The sequence below is a fragment of the Archocentrus centrarchus genome, chromosome 14 (genome assembly GCF_007364275.1).
Source record: "Archocentrus centrarchus isolate MPI-CPG fArcCen1 chromosome 14, fArcCen1, whole genome shotgun sequence".
NCBI classification, from domain to species: domain Eukaryota; kingdom Metazoa; phylum Chordata; class Actinopteri; order Cichliformes; family Cichlidae; genus Archocentrus; species Archocentrus centrarchus.
The window spans coordinates 28,535,801-28,553,190 of record NC_044359.1 but is presented as its reverse complement, the minus strand read 5'-3'; the positions used below and the strand labels follow the sequence as shown (position 1 = coordinate 28,553,190).

General features: G+C 39.3%; 1 protein-coding gene across 3 annotated transcripts in view; it reads right to left on the bottom strand.

Moving 5' to 3' along the window:
- The window catches only part of LOC115791704 (seizure protein 6 homolog), a 109,098-nt gene extending 93,264 nt beyond the window's left edge, over window positions 1-15,834 (bottom strand). For all 3 annotated transcript variants that reach the window (XM_030745913.1, XM_030745914.1, XM_030745912.1), the window contains exon 1: window positions 15,506-15,834. In XM_030745913.1, coding sequence (XP_030601773.1) covers window positions 15,506-15,518 — 13 coding nt within the window. In that variant the 5' untranslated portion in view covers window positions 15,519-15,834. The remainder of the gene's footprint in view (window positions 1-15,505) is intronic.
- Between the last annotated feature and the right edge of the window lie 1,556 nt (window positions 15,835-17,390).

Genomic DNA, 17,390 nt, shown 5'->3' with positions numbered 1-17,390 from the left:
ATGTGATTTGTGCTTATTAACTAAAGTACGTACGTAATTGCATTTGACAATAGTTCAGATTTACATTGAAACAATAATTTTGAGTTGTCTCATTGACTAGTAAACAGCTATCCATCTTCTGGGTCATGGGGGGACCTGGGGCCTATCCCATCTGCCATGGGGCCAGAGGCAGAGCACACCATGGTCAGGTCCCCAGCCTGTCTCAGAGCCAACAAAGAGAGAAACAGTCAACCATGCATACCTATGGGCAATTTAGAAACACCAATTAACCTAACCCCACTCTTGTGGAGTGAACCCACACAGGCACAGAGAGAACATCCAAATCCCACACAGAAGGGTCCCAGCCAGATGTTGGATTTGAACCAGGACCTTCTTGCTGTGCGGCAACAGTGCTAACCACTGCACCACTGTGCTGCCTCACAGCTAACCCCCAAAACTCCATTTGCAAGCAGTCAGAAAACCATTTACACGGCTTTAGAATATGTTTGAACTTGTGACTTTCATTTAATCCACACATTTGTCTTTATAATCAGTTTGAACTGACTACAATAGGAAACGTTCATTCACTGGTTTAAGGGGTGACAAATCCGGGTGTCTCAAAACCTTTCTCTTTCTTTTACAGTTGAGCGCAGTATGGACAAGTCTGTGGTTAACTTTGTTAAGAGTTTCGAAGGTTAAAATAAGGAAGTGGATGCACAGAGCACACTCAGAAATGGCAAGGGATGCTGAGGCAGAGTTCACATACAGACAATGAAAGGAAAAGAAGCAGAATAAAATGACTCCAAAATCACAGCAGAAGTTTAATCCAATTTCCCTGGCAGTCAAAGCTGTGCAGAAATCACTATGGTTTGTCCCCTATAAAAGCCACAGGGATGGCTATATGCCATCCAAATACCACCAGGCAATCCTGAAGCACCAAAAGCAGAATAAATCAATAATCTATAACAAGAGAGACCGATTTAAAGGGAATCGGTTGCATAGGAAAAGAAGTAAAAATCAATGTGACCAAGTAAAAACAGGCATGGGCTAAAAGGAATGAAGCAATCTCCCTTTGGTTCCAGGGTTGATATTCAGGTTACTCTGTGGATTATTATTCAACAGCAGACCTTTCTACAGCTGTTCTCTCTCTCTGCCTGTTCCCTTGTCTTGATTTTTTTTTTTTTTTTTTTTTGGAAATAAATCCAAAATACTCAAATTACAAACATACACAAAGAAAACATGGATCATTACATCATCGTTGCATATTTGTCATGCCATTAAGACATTACATGGACTCTAACACAACTTAAACAGAGCCAGAGCTTCTCAAATAACCCGCAAACAAACCATGGCTCTTTGCAGATACAGTATAAACTGATATTCATGAAGGGAGCATGGGCAGTGTGTATATCTCACGCAAACTTCAAATCATTCTTACATACATTTTTTTTAGAGCAAGTCAAGTCTGTTACGATGAAGTGGAAATGGAAAAACAAGGCAAGATAGAATTTAACTTGAAACAAGCAATTTCACAGCGCTTGCATTTCATGTATTTTTTGTTTGTTTGTTCTCACACGCACACACACACACACACACATATTAATACCTACAGTTTTTCATTCCTTTTTTTTTTTAAAGCCCTTTTGGACTCCTTTGCCCTTAACTCACAAAGCTGAAGCCTTTTTTCCATTCAGGAGTTTTTGTTCTGCCTGTGATGCCAGAACTAACACCACCCAATAAAACACCACTTCACAACTGTCTCCAATTTTGCATTTCCTCTCTGCTGTTTGTTTTTTCCCAAAGTCTTATAGCATGTGGTGCAAACGTCCTTTTTACATACAAATGACTAATTAAAGGTGCATCGGAAAACAGGCTAGTGCACGTGCGTACAATTTCCAGATTATTGAGATTTATAAGAAGACCAAGCACACATGTGGCTTAATAAATCACATGAATAGAATACGTTTGCCCATTTTCTGCCTCTGCGCGTACACACAGTTTTCATCAGGACTCTACACAGAGTTTTAGGCATCAGGCCCCTGAACCAGAGCCAGGGAGCGTCCCCACAGCCTCTCAGCAGAAACAGCTTTGTCAAACTCAGTTAGCTGCCTCTGAGGGGAAACACCTCTTTCCACAGTAATACACCAACTATTCACATCATGTCCCTGCCTCTGCCTGAGCTACCTCATCAATCCACACAGCAACAAAGGTAAACAGCCTCACACCTTCCAAACAGAGGCCTGTGCTACTTTGTTGACAAAATGTATGTGCAAACTGCCTGCACAGAGGGTAAGCTTCTCACAGGACAGGCTGAGCTTCATTTACAGAGGGTAATTGCACTGGAGCCAAGTGGCGCACTTTTGTGATGAGATTTTTTTTTTTTTTTCCAGTTTTACTAAAACCTTCTAGAGCCTCTAGGTTTGTCTGCTCACCACGCAAAACTATGACAGGGGTAAATAACAAATTTAGCCGAACACAAACATGTCACCTACGAGCTGGAATGGTCACTGACATTGAAAGGCTATTTACCAAGTGCCCTGCTGTTGTGTACACCTACGCACAAAATGGCATTTTCAGTTTTTAGTCATGTTGGCTATTGTTAAATCATCATGGTGTTTTTGTTACGCTCTTGCCAAATGATAGCTGGGATATCCTGAATTTGATACTGTGAGCATGTGAGAAAATAGATGAATGGATGGAGAGCGAGGGGGATCCCCCCATTAATCTGCCTTATTTTTCTCCATGTCTTTGTAACTCTGCTCCCAGTTTTGCACCCTCCTTGTCAAATTGTTTATTACCAGCTACCTCAGGGGAGCCAAGGCCCTATCCATGCTGTGAAAACAAAGGATGCACTCTAACAGCTTTGTTCTTTGAAGATGTTCGAGTCTTCTCATTGAAATATACAACTTTTACGCTATACTGTATATGAGTTCAGTGTCAGAAAAAACTGAGAAGCATGTTTTTTTTTTTATTTCCTATTAAAAAAAATACATTTAAAAAAATGAGAGAATGAGAATAACAAGATTTAGTGGAGAGTCTAACCCATTCATTAATTTAAGAGTTGTACTTTTCCAAAAAAAAAAAAAAAAAAGGAGCAAAACATGCAAAAAAAAAAAAAGAGAGAATTTTTGCTCCCTTTGTCCTGGTGAAAAATACAGGATATAGCAGAGCAGCATATTTCATACAGCAATAGAACTGGTGAGCTATGTGAGAGTGGTTGTTAACTGTGTGGACACTTGCTCATAAAAATATCCTCTTTGAGAATTTTCTTTCCCGTCTCCTCTGATGTTGATATTCAAGAGAGAAGGTCCGCTATGAGTGCATCTGCTTAAAAAAAGAAGAAGTGGGGGGTGGGAGTAAATTTGAGGTCTGGATGCTTGTTCTTGGATGGGGCAGACCCAGAGTTGTCCTATGAATTCCATTGGAAGTTTACTTGTTTAATAATCATTTTTGGGAAGTTATTTTAGAGATTTGGAGTGTATCTTTGAGAGTGTCTGCAAACGTTATCCCTGTAAGCATTAATCTGTAGCATTTTTATTAACCCACTATTATTCAAGCTTTAGAAAACATTTGTCTTTTGTCTTTCTGCCTGCTTAAAAAGCTGTTAAGTGTCTTAAAAGGCTTCCTGCCAACTCCTAGCTCCTGTAGTCTCACCTTACAAGTTCTCTACAGGACTAAGATGCTCTGTGATTAATTTCTATATTTCAGAGGACCTCATCCTTATGGGGAATTTTTAGAAAAGGTCACAATTCTCAGAATTTTCTCACCAGGAGCAACTCTTTGTGCTAGAAAGCTTTTAAAATACAACCCCTGCTTTGTTTATCCTTTCCAGATTCTGCCCAAGAGTATTTATTCTGAGAGTTTGAGGTATGTAACAGCTCATTATGTGCCTGCCCTGGTGCAGCAAAAAGACTCACCCATAGGGTGCATTTCATTATGCAAACTTATGCTTCCTCACCTTTTCTCTCCTCCCCATGATCCCCCTAGGCCATCATGGAAGATCTTCAATTCCTTAATTGCACTTTGAGAAGATGAAATGGATAAGAAGTTCACAGTCTCCCTCCTATGGAGAAATATTTTATGTTGTGGTGTGATTTATAAATGCAGACCCTCCGCATATTCATAATGAACTGATATCACTTTAGACCGATGCAGTGGAAGAGTTTACTCATCTAGCAGTCTTCATGTATGTTAAACTTTGTCTCCACTGTATCCAGCATTATGAATGGTCAGAGATCTGACACGTTGCAAATATTCACAAATGCTTTATATCCAGAACAGCTGCAGTCAAACGTTAACGATCGTGTAGTACATGAAAGCGTATCCCACTCATCGAAATATCAGTAAAGAGCACACTATTTATATTTATATTCTTTTTCTAGTCTTTTCAAGCGTCCCAGTGAGTCAGACTGCACAACACTGGTGTAGCAAAAAGGAATCTACATGTCAATAACTTTATTTTTACACATGTCAAAATGTCTTCAGTTGATAAACCTGTCCACATAAAACTCAATGTAAAAAAAGTAACAACTGTGTGCACTCACAAGGGCAAAAAAAAAAAAATGTGCATATGGATTCTTTTTGTCAGATTTATAAAGCTTTCAGCCCCTGGTGTCCACACTATTCCACTAACACCTGTGACTCATCCCCTAACCAGCTTTTTTGACCCGCTGCTCATCTCTCCAGCTGCACCTTCTTATTTTTCCCACTTCCCTTACCTGTTTTTTTAGCTGTGTGCCTGCCTGTTTGATTCCTGTTGTTACCTGTTTACTGCCTGTGCTTTCTCTGTTTTCTGTAAGTTTTTAACTCATGACTTTCGTATCAAGTTCTCTACCTCAACCTCTGCATGCTGTCTGCACGAGGCAGTTTTGGCTCCACAAAGCAGCCGCCCTCAGGGCCTGATGCAGAATCATGCACAAACTGGAATGCAATAAAGCAATATTAAGTCACTCAAAATATTTATTTTTGCAGAAATTCTACTTGTTAAACTCTAAACTCACATACAGACATTATTAATGTTTTTTGTTTTTTTTAGCCAAAATGTTGGCAAGCACTCGACGCTCCCAGAGGAGATGGGAAATCAAGACAGTAAGTAAAGAGACATCTTAATATAGCAATAATCCAACTGTTGCTGCACTTAAGTCATATACTGTAATCAGAAGCATGGTTGGATTGGTAATAATGTTTTGCAGCATATTTCAATAACTCACTTCCACAGTGGGACCTTTCAAGCAAGTGATTTGCCTTTTGTGTGTTTATTAAGAGTATGACTAAAAAGAGATGTTATTTGGATTACAGTTCATTTACAGCTGTTCTCATAAAATGAATTGTGTTAACACTTTGTTCATCCACATCTAGAAGGCAGCTTAACTTAACAATGGCAATATGTGCATAGGCATATGCCTCTGAATGCACTTCTATTTCAATGCAAACACAACGGATTCACTAAATCAACATGAAAATAAAATACCACAAGCAGTGAAATGCAGGAGAATCATCTTAATACCATTTGAGCCCAAAAAATCTCCCACAAATCAAATGCTGCAATTCTGCTTCTCTTTTTTTTTAGAATATCAAGTGTGAGCAATATTCCAGTTACAGTAGGTCACATTGCCTAGATTTAGTCAAGTAAGGTTATCTGACTTACTCTTTGCTTTACAAAGATATCTTGGAATTTAATAGTCAATCATTGGGCAGCACGGTGGCGTGGTGGTTAGCACTACTGCCTCCCAGTTAGAATACCGTCTGGAAGGCCTGGGTTTGATTCCATCTTGGCCCGGACCTCTCTGTCTCTCAGTGTGGAGTTTGCATGTTCTCTCCGTGTCTGCGTGGGTTTCCTCTCACAGTCTAAAGACATGCACTTACTGGGGTTAGGTAAATTGGCCACTCTAAATTGCCCATAGGTGTGAATGGTTGTCTGTCTTTCTGTGTTGGCCCTGCAACAGGCTGGCGACCTGTTCAGGGTGTACCCTGCCTCTTGCCCTATGACAGCTGGGATAGGCTCCAGCCCCCACGCGACCCTGAAAAGGATAAGCGAATAGACGGATGGATGGATAATCAATCATTAAGTAGTAATGTTCTTATTTTGTGAAAAATCCAGAGAAGTAAATGAGATAAATAATGAGACATAACGTTAATCACTCAGTGTGCATTCAGGACAAAAACATAAAGCAGTGCTTTTCAAAACAAATGTCAACAGCATGGCAACATTTCCACAGAGGTGATTCTTACCTGCTGCTGTTTGGTGGGTACAATTTTTACCACATTCAGTCAGCTGGATATTTTTGTTTTTTGGTTTGTTTTTTTGGTTTTTTTGGTTTTGTTTTATGTTTTGTTTTGTTCTTCTTTTGTGGTGCAATCCTGAATTAGATCATCTGAAGCATTTCATGGTCTCTCTCCTTGCAAATTCAACTCATAATACACAATTTCTTCCATTGTTGTCTTGATCAAGAGTTCAAATTTGTATGTGTATGACTTGTATATATGATTAGCCAGTGCAGTGCCATGGAGAACTGGTTTCCTGGGATCAGTGTTAAGTACGGTATTACAGAACCACTCCTGTAAAATTCTCCACTCCTATGTCCAACAAATTTCTGAACTAACAATCTGCCCCGTAGCCCATGCTAATAGTTGCATGTTGCTTCACAAACAGGGGCGTTTGGAGGGTTGCACTGTTTACACCTCTGTAAATATATTCACTATCAACAGCTGGACATTGAGTGTTGGAAAATTTTATAATATTTTGCCCATCTGTGTTATTGAGGGAGTCACAAGGTATTTGTCCAAAAATCCATGGCAATACATCTGAAATGCAAATACTCCCTGTCACAGGTATTGTTTAGTCTGCAAAGCTTTGCTTTTTTCCAGTAGGAAGCTACTAACATCCCCTACCCTTCTATTTCACTCACCATCTAAAGTCAGGAATGCACAAACCTACTTTTGCAGCTAAGGGCTACAGTATAGTCCAGCAATCAATGACATGGTCTAACAGAGCTGCAGCTGTTCCCTGCTAAGTAATCCATTTTTAAGGGTGAGTATTCTTTTTAAAGACTGGCTTACCGCTCTGTCAGATGAGAGCAACCACAATCACCAAGAGAGAACCAGAGGCAGATGACTGCCTTATAACTGACAGCCAATTGCCTGACCACCAAGCAGTAGCTTGGACAGAAAATGTTCGATATCTTGAAGACGCCGGTCGATGTTAGAACCTGTAAATTATACACAAGGTCCTCTGGGACATGACTTCAATATATCTCACAAGGCTTACAGTCGCACTGTGGCCCTTTCCTCTGTAATGTCTGTATTGGAGGTGTCTCACCACATACAATTTCTTAAAAAAACGTATGCATGCCTGTCATGTTTATTATAGCCAGTGATTAAAATTGAGAGATGTTATTTCCACTGCAAAACTGTATGTGTGAACTTGTGATGGCAGCTGGGAGTATGTGTACTAAAATCACAGAGAGGTAGAAATACAATCAAAATCATTTCCTGCCATAAATGTAGTAACTTTCCCCACCGTCCCACACACTTTCTTTTCTTGTGTTTGTCTTTGACCATTTTCAATTACTTGGTGAGCAACTATCCCCTTCCTGGATCTATCCACAACATTGTTATCTTTCTCCGCTCCTTCTAATATGTTTACTCATCCTGATGAATTCAATTACATCTTTTCATAGGAAATTACTGTGGGGGTGGCTCAGCCTGCCAGAGGTCAGCACTAACTGTGAATACTAAAACTACTCCCCCAAACACATTACACAGCCTATTAGCTGCTGCTTTCCACACAGCACTCTCCGACCCTACATAAGCCTTTCCACTGCCACAGATGAAATGCTTTCTAGATGGGATCTGGCGTGGAGAAGAGGGGAAGAGAGCTGGAGCTGTCCCCAGGCCTAATCGTTTCGGAGAGCCATCCCCACTGCAGCCGCAAAACACGCCAGTCCTGATTAGGGAGGTGTGTACACAGCCAGGCAGAGCGTAAAAAGGTGCAGAAAGGAGGCTTGCCCTGGTGGAGGCTATTGCTATTGCTCCCACTGATCCACCCTCCCCTCCCCCATCCCAGTGTACAACTGGTGAAATCGATAAGGCACAAGGCCAAAAGCAAAACCGGTACAAAGTAAGCCTCGGATGCAGTGCCTTGACAAAGTGGTCGACATCTCTTCATTTAGAGTTTTGCTACAGGGGCACTATTATTCAGTTGATATAAATTAGACATGGATCCCCCTTCCCCGAAATTAGCTCAGCACAGTTTCCTTCAGGGTCCTGCCCAAATCATCTACTCTACAAGGGAGCATTGAGTCTCAGAGTACCTGGTCCCGATCCAGAGGAAAACGCTCTTCTTTGCTGAGGACACATGTTGACAATTTCATTGTAAAACTGTTACTTGAAATCACTTCAAGAGGTGTTTGTGTTGAGGAAAAAACTCTCACATAATTATCTAGATGCAGAAACCCATTTCAGGTCCATTCAAACTGTCAGTCTGATCTGAACTGTGAAAGGCTATCAGCAAAAACAACTAAATTCAGATAGATAGATAGATAGATAGATAGATAGATAGATAGATAGATAGATAGATAGATAGATAGACAGATAGACAGATAGATAGATAGATAGATAGATAGATAGATAGATAGATAGATAGATAGATAGATAGATAGATAGATAGATAGATAGATAGATAGATAGATAGATAGATAGATAGATAGATAGATAGATAGATAGATAGGTGCTTGTATTCTTTTAGCATGTTAGTGTGTAAATGTTCAGTTCCTTGTACAGAGTGTCTTTGCTCAGTGCTGGTTCTGTTGTTAAAGTGTTTAATGGAAAAGTAACAAGTGGTGGATAAAACACATGCATAGATTGTGAATGTATGTCAGATACCATTTGTTTTCATAACTAACCTATTAGTGCCAGTCCTGTGACCCTCAATTTTTATCATTAGTAATCGGAGCATCTCTACCTTTTCCATAAATCGGACAATCACTAACCCAGTAGTTAATAACTCTATTAGAATTTATTCACAATTTAGGAAATACTTTGGCCTTCGAAACATGAACCTTTCTAATTCAATAGCATCAAATGTTTTCTTTCCTCCGTCAATGCAAGATGCCACTTTTAATACTTGGTTCAAAAAAGGCCTGAAGTATTTAAAGACCTTTTCATTGAAGACAAGTTTGCCTCTTCGCACAGCTGTCTTCTAAATTTAATCTCCCCACTTCGCACTTTTTAGGTACCTACAAGTTAGGCATTATGTTTCATGCTCCATTTCAGGGTTCCCAGATAAACCAGACAATAATATAATTGATGAACTGATATCATTTAACCCAACCAAGAAAAGAGCGATTTCTGCCATCTTGAGATTGATTTCCCATTTGCATCTCCCTCCCATCCCTGCAGTAAAACTAGCTTGGGAGCAAGACTTGCAAATCACAATCAGTGAGACAACTTGGGTTAAAGTATTAAAGAGAATTCACACCTCTTCCATGTGTGCAAGACACTCCCTTATTCAATTTAAAGTTGTTCACCGGATGCACCTTCATAAATCAAAATTGGCTAAGATTTATCCAGAAGTGGATCCAATCTGTGATAGATGTAAATCTGAGGAAGCCACTCTGATTCACATGTTCTGGGCCTGTCCTAAAATACAAGAATTCTGGGGAGGTGTTTGTGAAGCCCTTTCTGATGTTCTTGCAGTTAAATTGAATCTAAATCCAATTATATTGCTTTTTGGGGTTGTTCCCGAGGGGATGATATTACCTGTTGGGGGACACAGGGTGATTGCCTTTTCAACTTTGTTGGCACGCCGTCTGATCCTTTTGGGGTGGAGGGACGCTGCCCACCCACAGTAACATATTGGATTAGGATGTGTTAGCTACTTTAAAACTGGAGAAAATCAGATGTATAATGAGAGGCTCAGAAAAGAAATTTATCAGACTTGGAAATCTTTCTTTCTTTTCTTTAATCAACCCTCAACACAGGTTCAGGAATAGGCTCTTTCTTTAGTTATACAGATCGATCGGGTATTATTCATCAGTATATACTGTTTTACACCCTTTGAATAGTATTCATGACAGTGTGGACTGGGTTGTTCATTATTGGGGGTGGGGGGGGGGGGGGGGGGGTCCTTTTTTTTTTTTTTTGTTTGTTTTTGTTACTATTATTACTAATCTTTTTCCTTTTTTCTCTCATGGATATTTCTTGTACATTTATATCTTTGTAAAGTGATTTTGTAATGTAAAATTTTCAATAAATATATCAAACACTAACCTATTAGTGCCACTGTGCTAAGATTTAGAAGAGTAATCTACTAATCTAATCTAGTTATTTTAGCATTAATACAACCTGGCCTAGTGCCATATTTTCGTTGCATATAACCACACAGTAAGAAATACGTGTCCAATCATTTTACATAGTTTTCATCTAGATTTTAAGCACTGGTCACACCATATGAAAGGCCTCATTTATAAAACAATCTAACAATAAGTATTGATCTTAAGGATGACTTAAACAGATGCACTTATCTCTAAGCAGAGTCAAGACTTGAAGTAAGCAATTTCCCTGATGATTATGTAGCAGTCTTTTATTCGGAGACACATATCAGTCACAGTTTTGCGTTTCTTCCCATTCACTCCACCATAGACACACTCTCAAGCTGTGTGTCTGTGTGTTATGCTTTGTTTATCACTCCACTATTTAGACCGCTGAATAATAGGTTTACCAGGCTTTACCTCTGCCATTGCTGTAATCTCATCTTCCATGAAGTTTGCTTTTCTGTTTTGGTTCATGGCTGTTTCACACTAACCCTTATTTTGCAGGCATTATATCAGGAAAAATCGCAAGACAGCTGTTGTCACTTTAAGTTGATTGAGATTTATCGATTCATAAACCTGCTTAACCAATGTTGTTTTTTGGGGTTTTTTTTATACTCGGCATCGTGCATGAATCAAACATGAGCACGCTACCAGGAACAGTCTTAGATAAGTATAAATCTAAGTACATGTTTAGAAATGAGGCTCCAGCTGTTACAGAAGTATCCCGGCAATACAATGATGAAATCTGAAAAATCCTTCCAAAATAGCCAACTGCCTTTCACAAATAAAACTGCACACTTTTTGAGGAAGAAAATATACGAGGCAATGAGTCAAATTAGGATGCATAGAACATTCTCACAGAGCGAGAAAGGCATTTGCACATGAAGAGTTGAAAATGAGTCGCATTCAGCCAAGCTGTGAGCTCCACCTAGGAGGCAGTGAAAGAGACTGAGACAGGCACAGAGAGGGACTGAGGCAGGCAAGCAGGCGCCAAGCCTTGAAGAGGGGCATTCTGGCATAATGACTCTCATTTACCATTGACAGGCCTTGGGAAAGTTAAACTAATTATGACAGCACACAGATGCTGAATAGCCCTTGATGAAGTTAATAACTGGCAATCCAACAAACAGGTGTTGAATGATTTCTGTTACCTCCCCTGGAATTATAGGATGTTCTGATTTTTTTCTGCTCAAAGCAGCAATCTACCCAAAGGCAGAATTATGCTGCCTTATAACCATGATCCTGGCAAACTGTGTGAATGCGTGAATAAGAACAACACATATAATGATGGAAGACAGAGAGCTTGTTCTGTAACCTGTAGCATTAGTATGACAAACAGGAAGAATTGCCACTTAGTTGAATGTGCATACAAAAAAAAAAATGCTTGAAATGAAAGGCGCCTCATACTGCTGCAGTGGTAACAGGTGTCAGTACAAAAGCATAAGCACAGAAATGTGTTTCATCCTCTCTGTGAGTCCAACATTTCAGTATCAGTCAGTCAGTGGTTTTAATATACATCTCATCCATTATTAACCTGAAATAAATACCTGTTCATTTAAAGGTAACATACGTCTGTTTTAGGGAATACGGCATCTAATTAGCATAAAATGAACAACATTATTAGCCTTTGACAGTCTTATCAATAGTGTAAGTGACAAATATATATATATAAATTATATAAATTTATATAATTCATTACACATCCTTAAAATCAACATTGGTATGTCAATGAGACTTCTGTCTACCAGGAGGAGATCAGCAATGATTTAATGAACTTTGGGATACATAAAACACATCTCCTGCAACTCCCAGATCACTACAGATCATTATTAACAGGCAGGGATAATGTGCATGCATAAAGATAATAGGTTCAGCTGAATGTCATTAATTGTGTAGCACTTCAAGTTCCACACCAGGGCCAACAGAAACTTTACACACCAAATGACTGCACAATGAGCTGTTTAACATCTGTCAGGATCTTATTAGGAATACATGTCTGGATACTCTTAGAAAATGTAGTCATTGCATTGTTTTTCTGGTAATGACTTTGTAACAAGTGAAAATAAAATGTGCTTTTTAGTAAATTTTGATTCAGTAGACTGACTTTTTAAATGGGTGAAGGAGGTTGTGTGGATGTGGATTTCTCTTGAGCTGGTAAAACTTTGTATGCAGTGCACTCCTCTAACATTTCTTACATGGCCTACAATGAGATTTGGCCCAGTACTATAACATGTTGTCAATTGGACAGTAAATTAGATTTGTCACTGAATAAAAGTTCAAGCTGTTATCTTCTTATTGTCTATCCAAGTCAGACCAGCAGACTGCGGAGAGTGTAAGCGAGGACAACATAGGACTTGTTACTATTTGGCAGTCACATCTGAAAAATGCTGTTTCTTTGAATTGTTCTTACAACACATTCACACTGGTTTATAAGTGATTTTAAATTTGCATTCTATAAATGGCATTTTCATTGTATTTAATACCATTAATGGATTTATTTTACTTGCCCATTTATGAAGTGGAGCCTTTTATTAATGTAGAAACAGTTAGCACACAAGTTTTATCAAGTGTTTTAATGTATAATTTCCATGGAGTTACAAAGCAGATGACTTGTTTGGATTTAAGATGAAGAAAATCAACTTTCTAAGCATATATGTAGGTGGAAGGAAACCAAACACAATCTGCACAGAACTACTGAGTCATATTGCCATTTCCACAAAAATCATGCAGAAGTTTGAGGACAAATTAAATGTAAGTGTCTCACTAAAAGCATGGAATAGATTCAGGGGCTGTCTTTGCATGTAAGGGTGCAGTTAATTAAATGGGAGGTTCTGGTCAGAATATGGTCAGATCCTCCCTCTGGTTCTCTCTGCAAATCACCCCATTATTATGTGAAAAAATAATGGGTGTGAATACTTCTTTTGCAAAGTAACACATGTACATGAATGATTTGAATGCTGTTCAAAGGTCATTAAAGTATTCAGATTGGTACTGTGATTCTCAAAAGTCTTTAGTACGGCTTTACAACTTTACCTCTGCTGACTAAAATTTTAGAGTCAAAAAAATCATAAAATTGACCATCAGTTTTATTTATTATAAGTAAATAACTGAAACTGATTTTTCTCTTGAAAAATTCCAGCTCACATGGGAAAATGATGGCAGAGTTCCAAAAATTTGACAGCAAAATAGATGAATGGTTGTTTTTTGTGTTCCCTGCAAGGTAATTAATCAAGTTCACAATAACAAGTTATTCCACAAATGACAGATTAAGACCTCTTCTAAACTACAAAGTCAATCATTCATGTAATTGAGTACACATTCAAAACTCCTGATAATGGCAAACTCTCAAGAATTAAAAATTGATATGCCCCAGCTCGGAGAGTTTACTACATTGTGAACATTTGCTGGGTAAGCAACAGCAGCTAATGGAACCTGTTAAATTTTATTTTGCTCTAAAAATAATGCACCCTGCATTTCTCACTCTCCCTAGAGTTTCGAGCAGCGGGCGAATAGAGCAGGTGTGTTCCTGGGATATGTGCAATTGTGAATCTGAACAGTCGAAAACTCACACATCTTTCAAAGCGCTATTGTACTGTGTTCCACTGCTGAGTGTCTATTTGTTCACATGCTAATTAAGAATTAAATACTGTAAATGTGTTGCAGGTGCATTAGCCTGTACCAGAAATAACCGGGATTTGATCTTTGCTTATGTAAAATCATGAAAAGTCTATACTGCACTGTACAGCACCTTTCTCCCACTAGATATTCAATCAGTTGATGTTTTGTGATGGTGTAAAATATTGCTTCAGGCACTGGTGTGGAATTGCAACTCAGTTTTTTTTTTTTGTTTTTTTTTTTCGAAGGGCTGAGATGTAATGACTGAACCAGCCCAGGCAATGTGAATTCACTTTCACAGTTATTGCATTGTTTAGTAATCACTATTTGCTCATGAATGTGTTTGTTTTCAACACAAAACAGACAACTTTCATAAAAGTCTAAAGAGGATATAGACTGGCATTCAATTTACTGGCATCTCTTTGACCTAGAACTTTATTTTTATGGTATGTTTCTTGCATTAACTGAAAATGATGTTCAGAAAAAAAAAAAAAACACAATCATCAAAATATGCAAAATCACAGGCATACGCATTTGTTTCACCCTCTGTTCTCTGTGCTCTGCAAACTGTAAATGCACTACTTTTGAGTTCACTCTTGCCCATGTCCAGTTACTTGACCGGACTAGATATACGTCATTTCCACAAAAGAGGGGTGACAGTAAAGCCGTGCAGACAAGCGGAAACACAGATAGTCCAGCAGAAAGCATAGATGATGAGAGGGCAGGCCCACACTAGAGAAATAATTAGGACAAGGCCACTGTGCATGAATCCGTTGCAGCTTCCCACAAGCACTCATCTGTGTCAAACAGCTTGGTCAATAATCTTCAGCAATTCCCAAGGATTAGAGTCTTATTACCGAGCACCGTCTGTCACCCAGACCTCAGTGCCCAAACAAGTCGCTTCCTGACTGCTTACTCCGGATTTCGACAAATAAACATCCCGCTGGAAAATTTATCATTAGGTTGAGGTTCATATTGGTGTTTAGTTTCTGATTGTCTTATTTAGTTTTCTTGTTCCCTTGGGGGGGTGGGGGGGGCGGGGGTCATCATGTTGCCACGTGGATCTCTGTGTGTGTGTGTGTGTGTGTGTGTGTGTGTGTGTGTGTGTGTGTGTGCGTGCGTGCGTGCGTGCAACAAATTAAAGCCACTTTGTAAGTTGTGGTGGACAGTCTATTGTTAAGTAACTGACTGTTAATCATTAATCATTTACCCACTGATGCTCTAAAACTTCCAACTGACCCCGCTCTGTTTGCACTGGATTTCATTCATTTGCTTCTTGCTTTTAATGATGATTTGATTTCTCCCTTCAGTAGTTTACAGTGTGTGGAGAAAATAAACAATCCTCTCGCAACTTTTAGCCCATCAGTGCTGTAGTATAGCACATTTTTTAGCCATCACGTCTTAAACTTAATAAAAAAAAAAAATAATGACTCATTCTGGAAATATTAACATTGCCGCACTTGTATCACACTTGTAGATCTGAGGATCGTGAGCCTAGTGTCATTGAGCTCTACCTTCGCGTTGTAGCCGACAGTTTCGCAGAAGGAAGAAAAAAAAATCTCCACAAAGTACAAAAGCACAAAAACGCAAGTTCTTACCTTGCCCGTGCATTTTGGCCACGGTGGAAGCAAGGAGCAAACGGTGAAGAGGGTCTTAAATTGGCTGCCTCGTTTCATACACATGTCTACTAAAGTCGAGGTCGCTCTTCGCGTAGCTACGGAGCACGTCCTGTGTTGAGAAAAGAATACTTCCAGGGAGGAAAAACAGAAAAAGAATAAAAACAAGCAAAGCGAGGACTTTAAACAAAGGCGCACGAGATGGTCTTGCACTTCCTCGATAATTCGCTGACTGAAGACCGTCGAGAATAATCAAGTGAAATGCGGAGGTCCCTTTTAATTTGGACGCTCAGTAAGCGGATTGCTGGCTGTGTGAGCTGTCGGCACATGGAGGGGGGGGGGGAGAGAGAGAAAAAGGGAGCCGAGGATTCAGCACCGCGGACAGCTCCTAGCGTCTGCTGATGGAACAGCCTCGAAGTTAGCTGGAGGAACAGGAATGCTGACCTCTCCGCGTTTTCTTTTAGTCATTCTTTCATTTCTTGGGTTGCTCCAGTGTGCACCTTCGTACGATGCTGTTTTTGTATTTAACAGTCATTTTTATTAACACAATAGTCATATTCAGGCTCAACAAAATACAGAAAGGTGGCATTTTTAGCCAGCCTGTTCCGGCCATGTCCACCTTACTGTTATTTAGTAATAATTATTTATTCTGAGAGACCTTTTTTTGTTTGTTTTACAAGAAAACTATACATTCACTCACTTATGTATAAAAAAAAGAAGATAATTTGCGTATGTAAAAAAAGAAGGGTACTCATTTTTTTAGATAGTGTGCATGCCTTTCAATCACACTTAAAGCCTGTGACTCCGCATTACAGTAAACTGCACTCTACCTTCATTCTTGACTCACCACCGTGTCTTTGTATGCAAAACGTGGACAGAGGTGCTACATGTTCAAAAGCAAATAGAATGAGTTGCAAACAGCTTTGAAATACATCTTCTGTATGAATTTTGATCTTCAACTTGCTGGTCAGGTTACACTTTTATTCCATCATGCACATGCTGAAATGGATTGCTTTTCTCTTCTTACCCTAATTTCAGCATACTCTTTTCTGACTGTGCCCACAGGAGTCAAGACTGCAGCTGAATGGATTTTTTTTCTTTTTCAGTTCAGTTCCCTGTAAAGCTTAGACCCTGCTGTGCATGACAAGCCCTGAGGTGAGACGTTCCTCAGGTGCTGGAAATAACCATGCCATGCTCTGAGTCCCTTAGGTCACTTTTTTTTCCTTATCCTTCTATAGCTTATGTCTCAGGGCTGTAAGTATGTCTACCTACTTTTGGCAGGAGACTTTAACTTTTTAATGAATAAAGTGGGATGCCAAATTGGTTACCGAGGGTAAACCATAACCACTTATCTTGTCATTGTGCTGCAAAACCAAGCACAAGGGCTCTGTGTAGGTAGGAAGATGCCAAACTGGAGCAAGATGCAGAAGTTGTAGGAGCGTTAAGGGATGCCATTGTGTGACTTCTGACCTCTGAAGACCACGTTACATGATTGTGAAAGACTTGTGTGGATTGTGTGGACTCTTACTTAGCAAAGTAATTGCCATAAACTATGGTTTAATTAATCAGTAATCTAATTTACAGTCCAAGTGTGACAAAAGCGATTATTCTAAAATGACTAGTTAGATAAGCTTGTTGAAATATGCTTTCTTCTTATGACAGCTAACCTTTCAAAAAGCATTTGTAGATAGTATCTATTATGCTTATCATTACACCCCCTTTAGTTATCTAGGCCATTTTATTATTATAATTTCTGCCTGGCATATCAAAGGGCTTAATTTAGCCAGTAAAATAATTGCCGTGTGCCCACATTCTGTTCATCCAGTCAGTAACTTCTGACAGGATGAACAGAATGTGGGCATGTGAG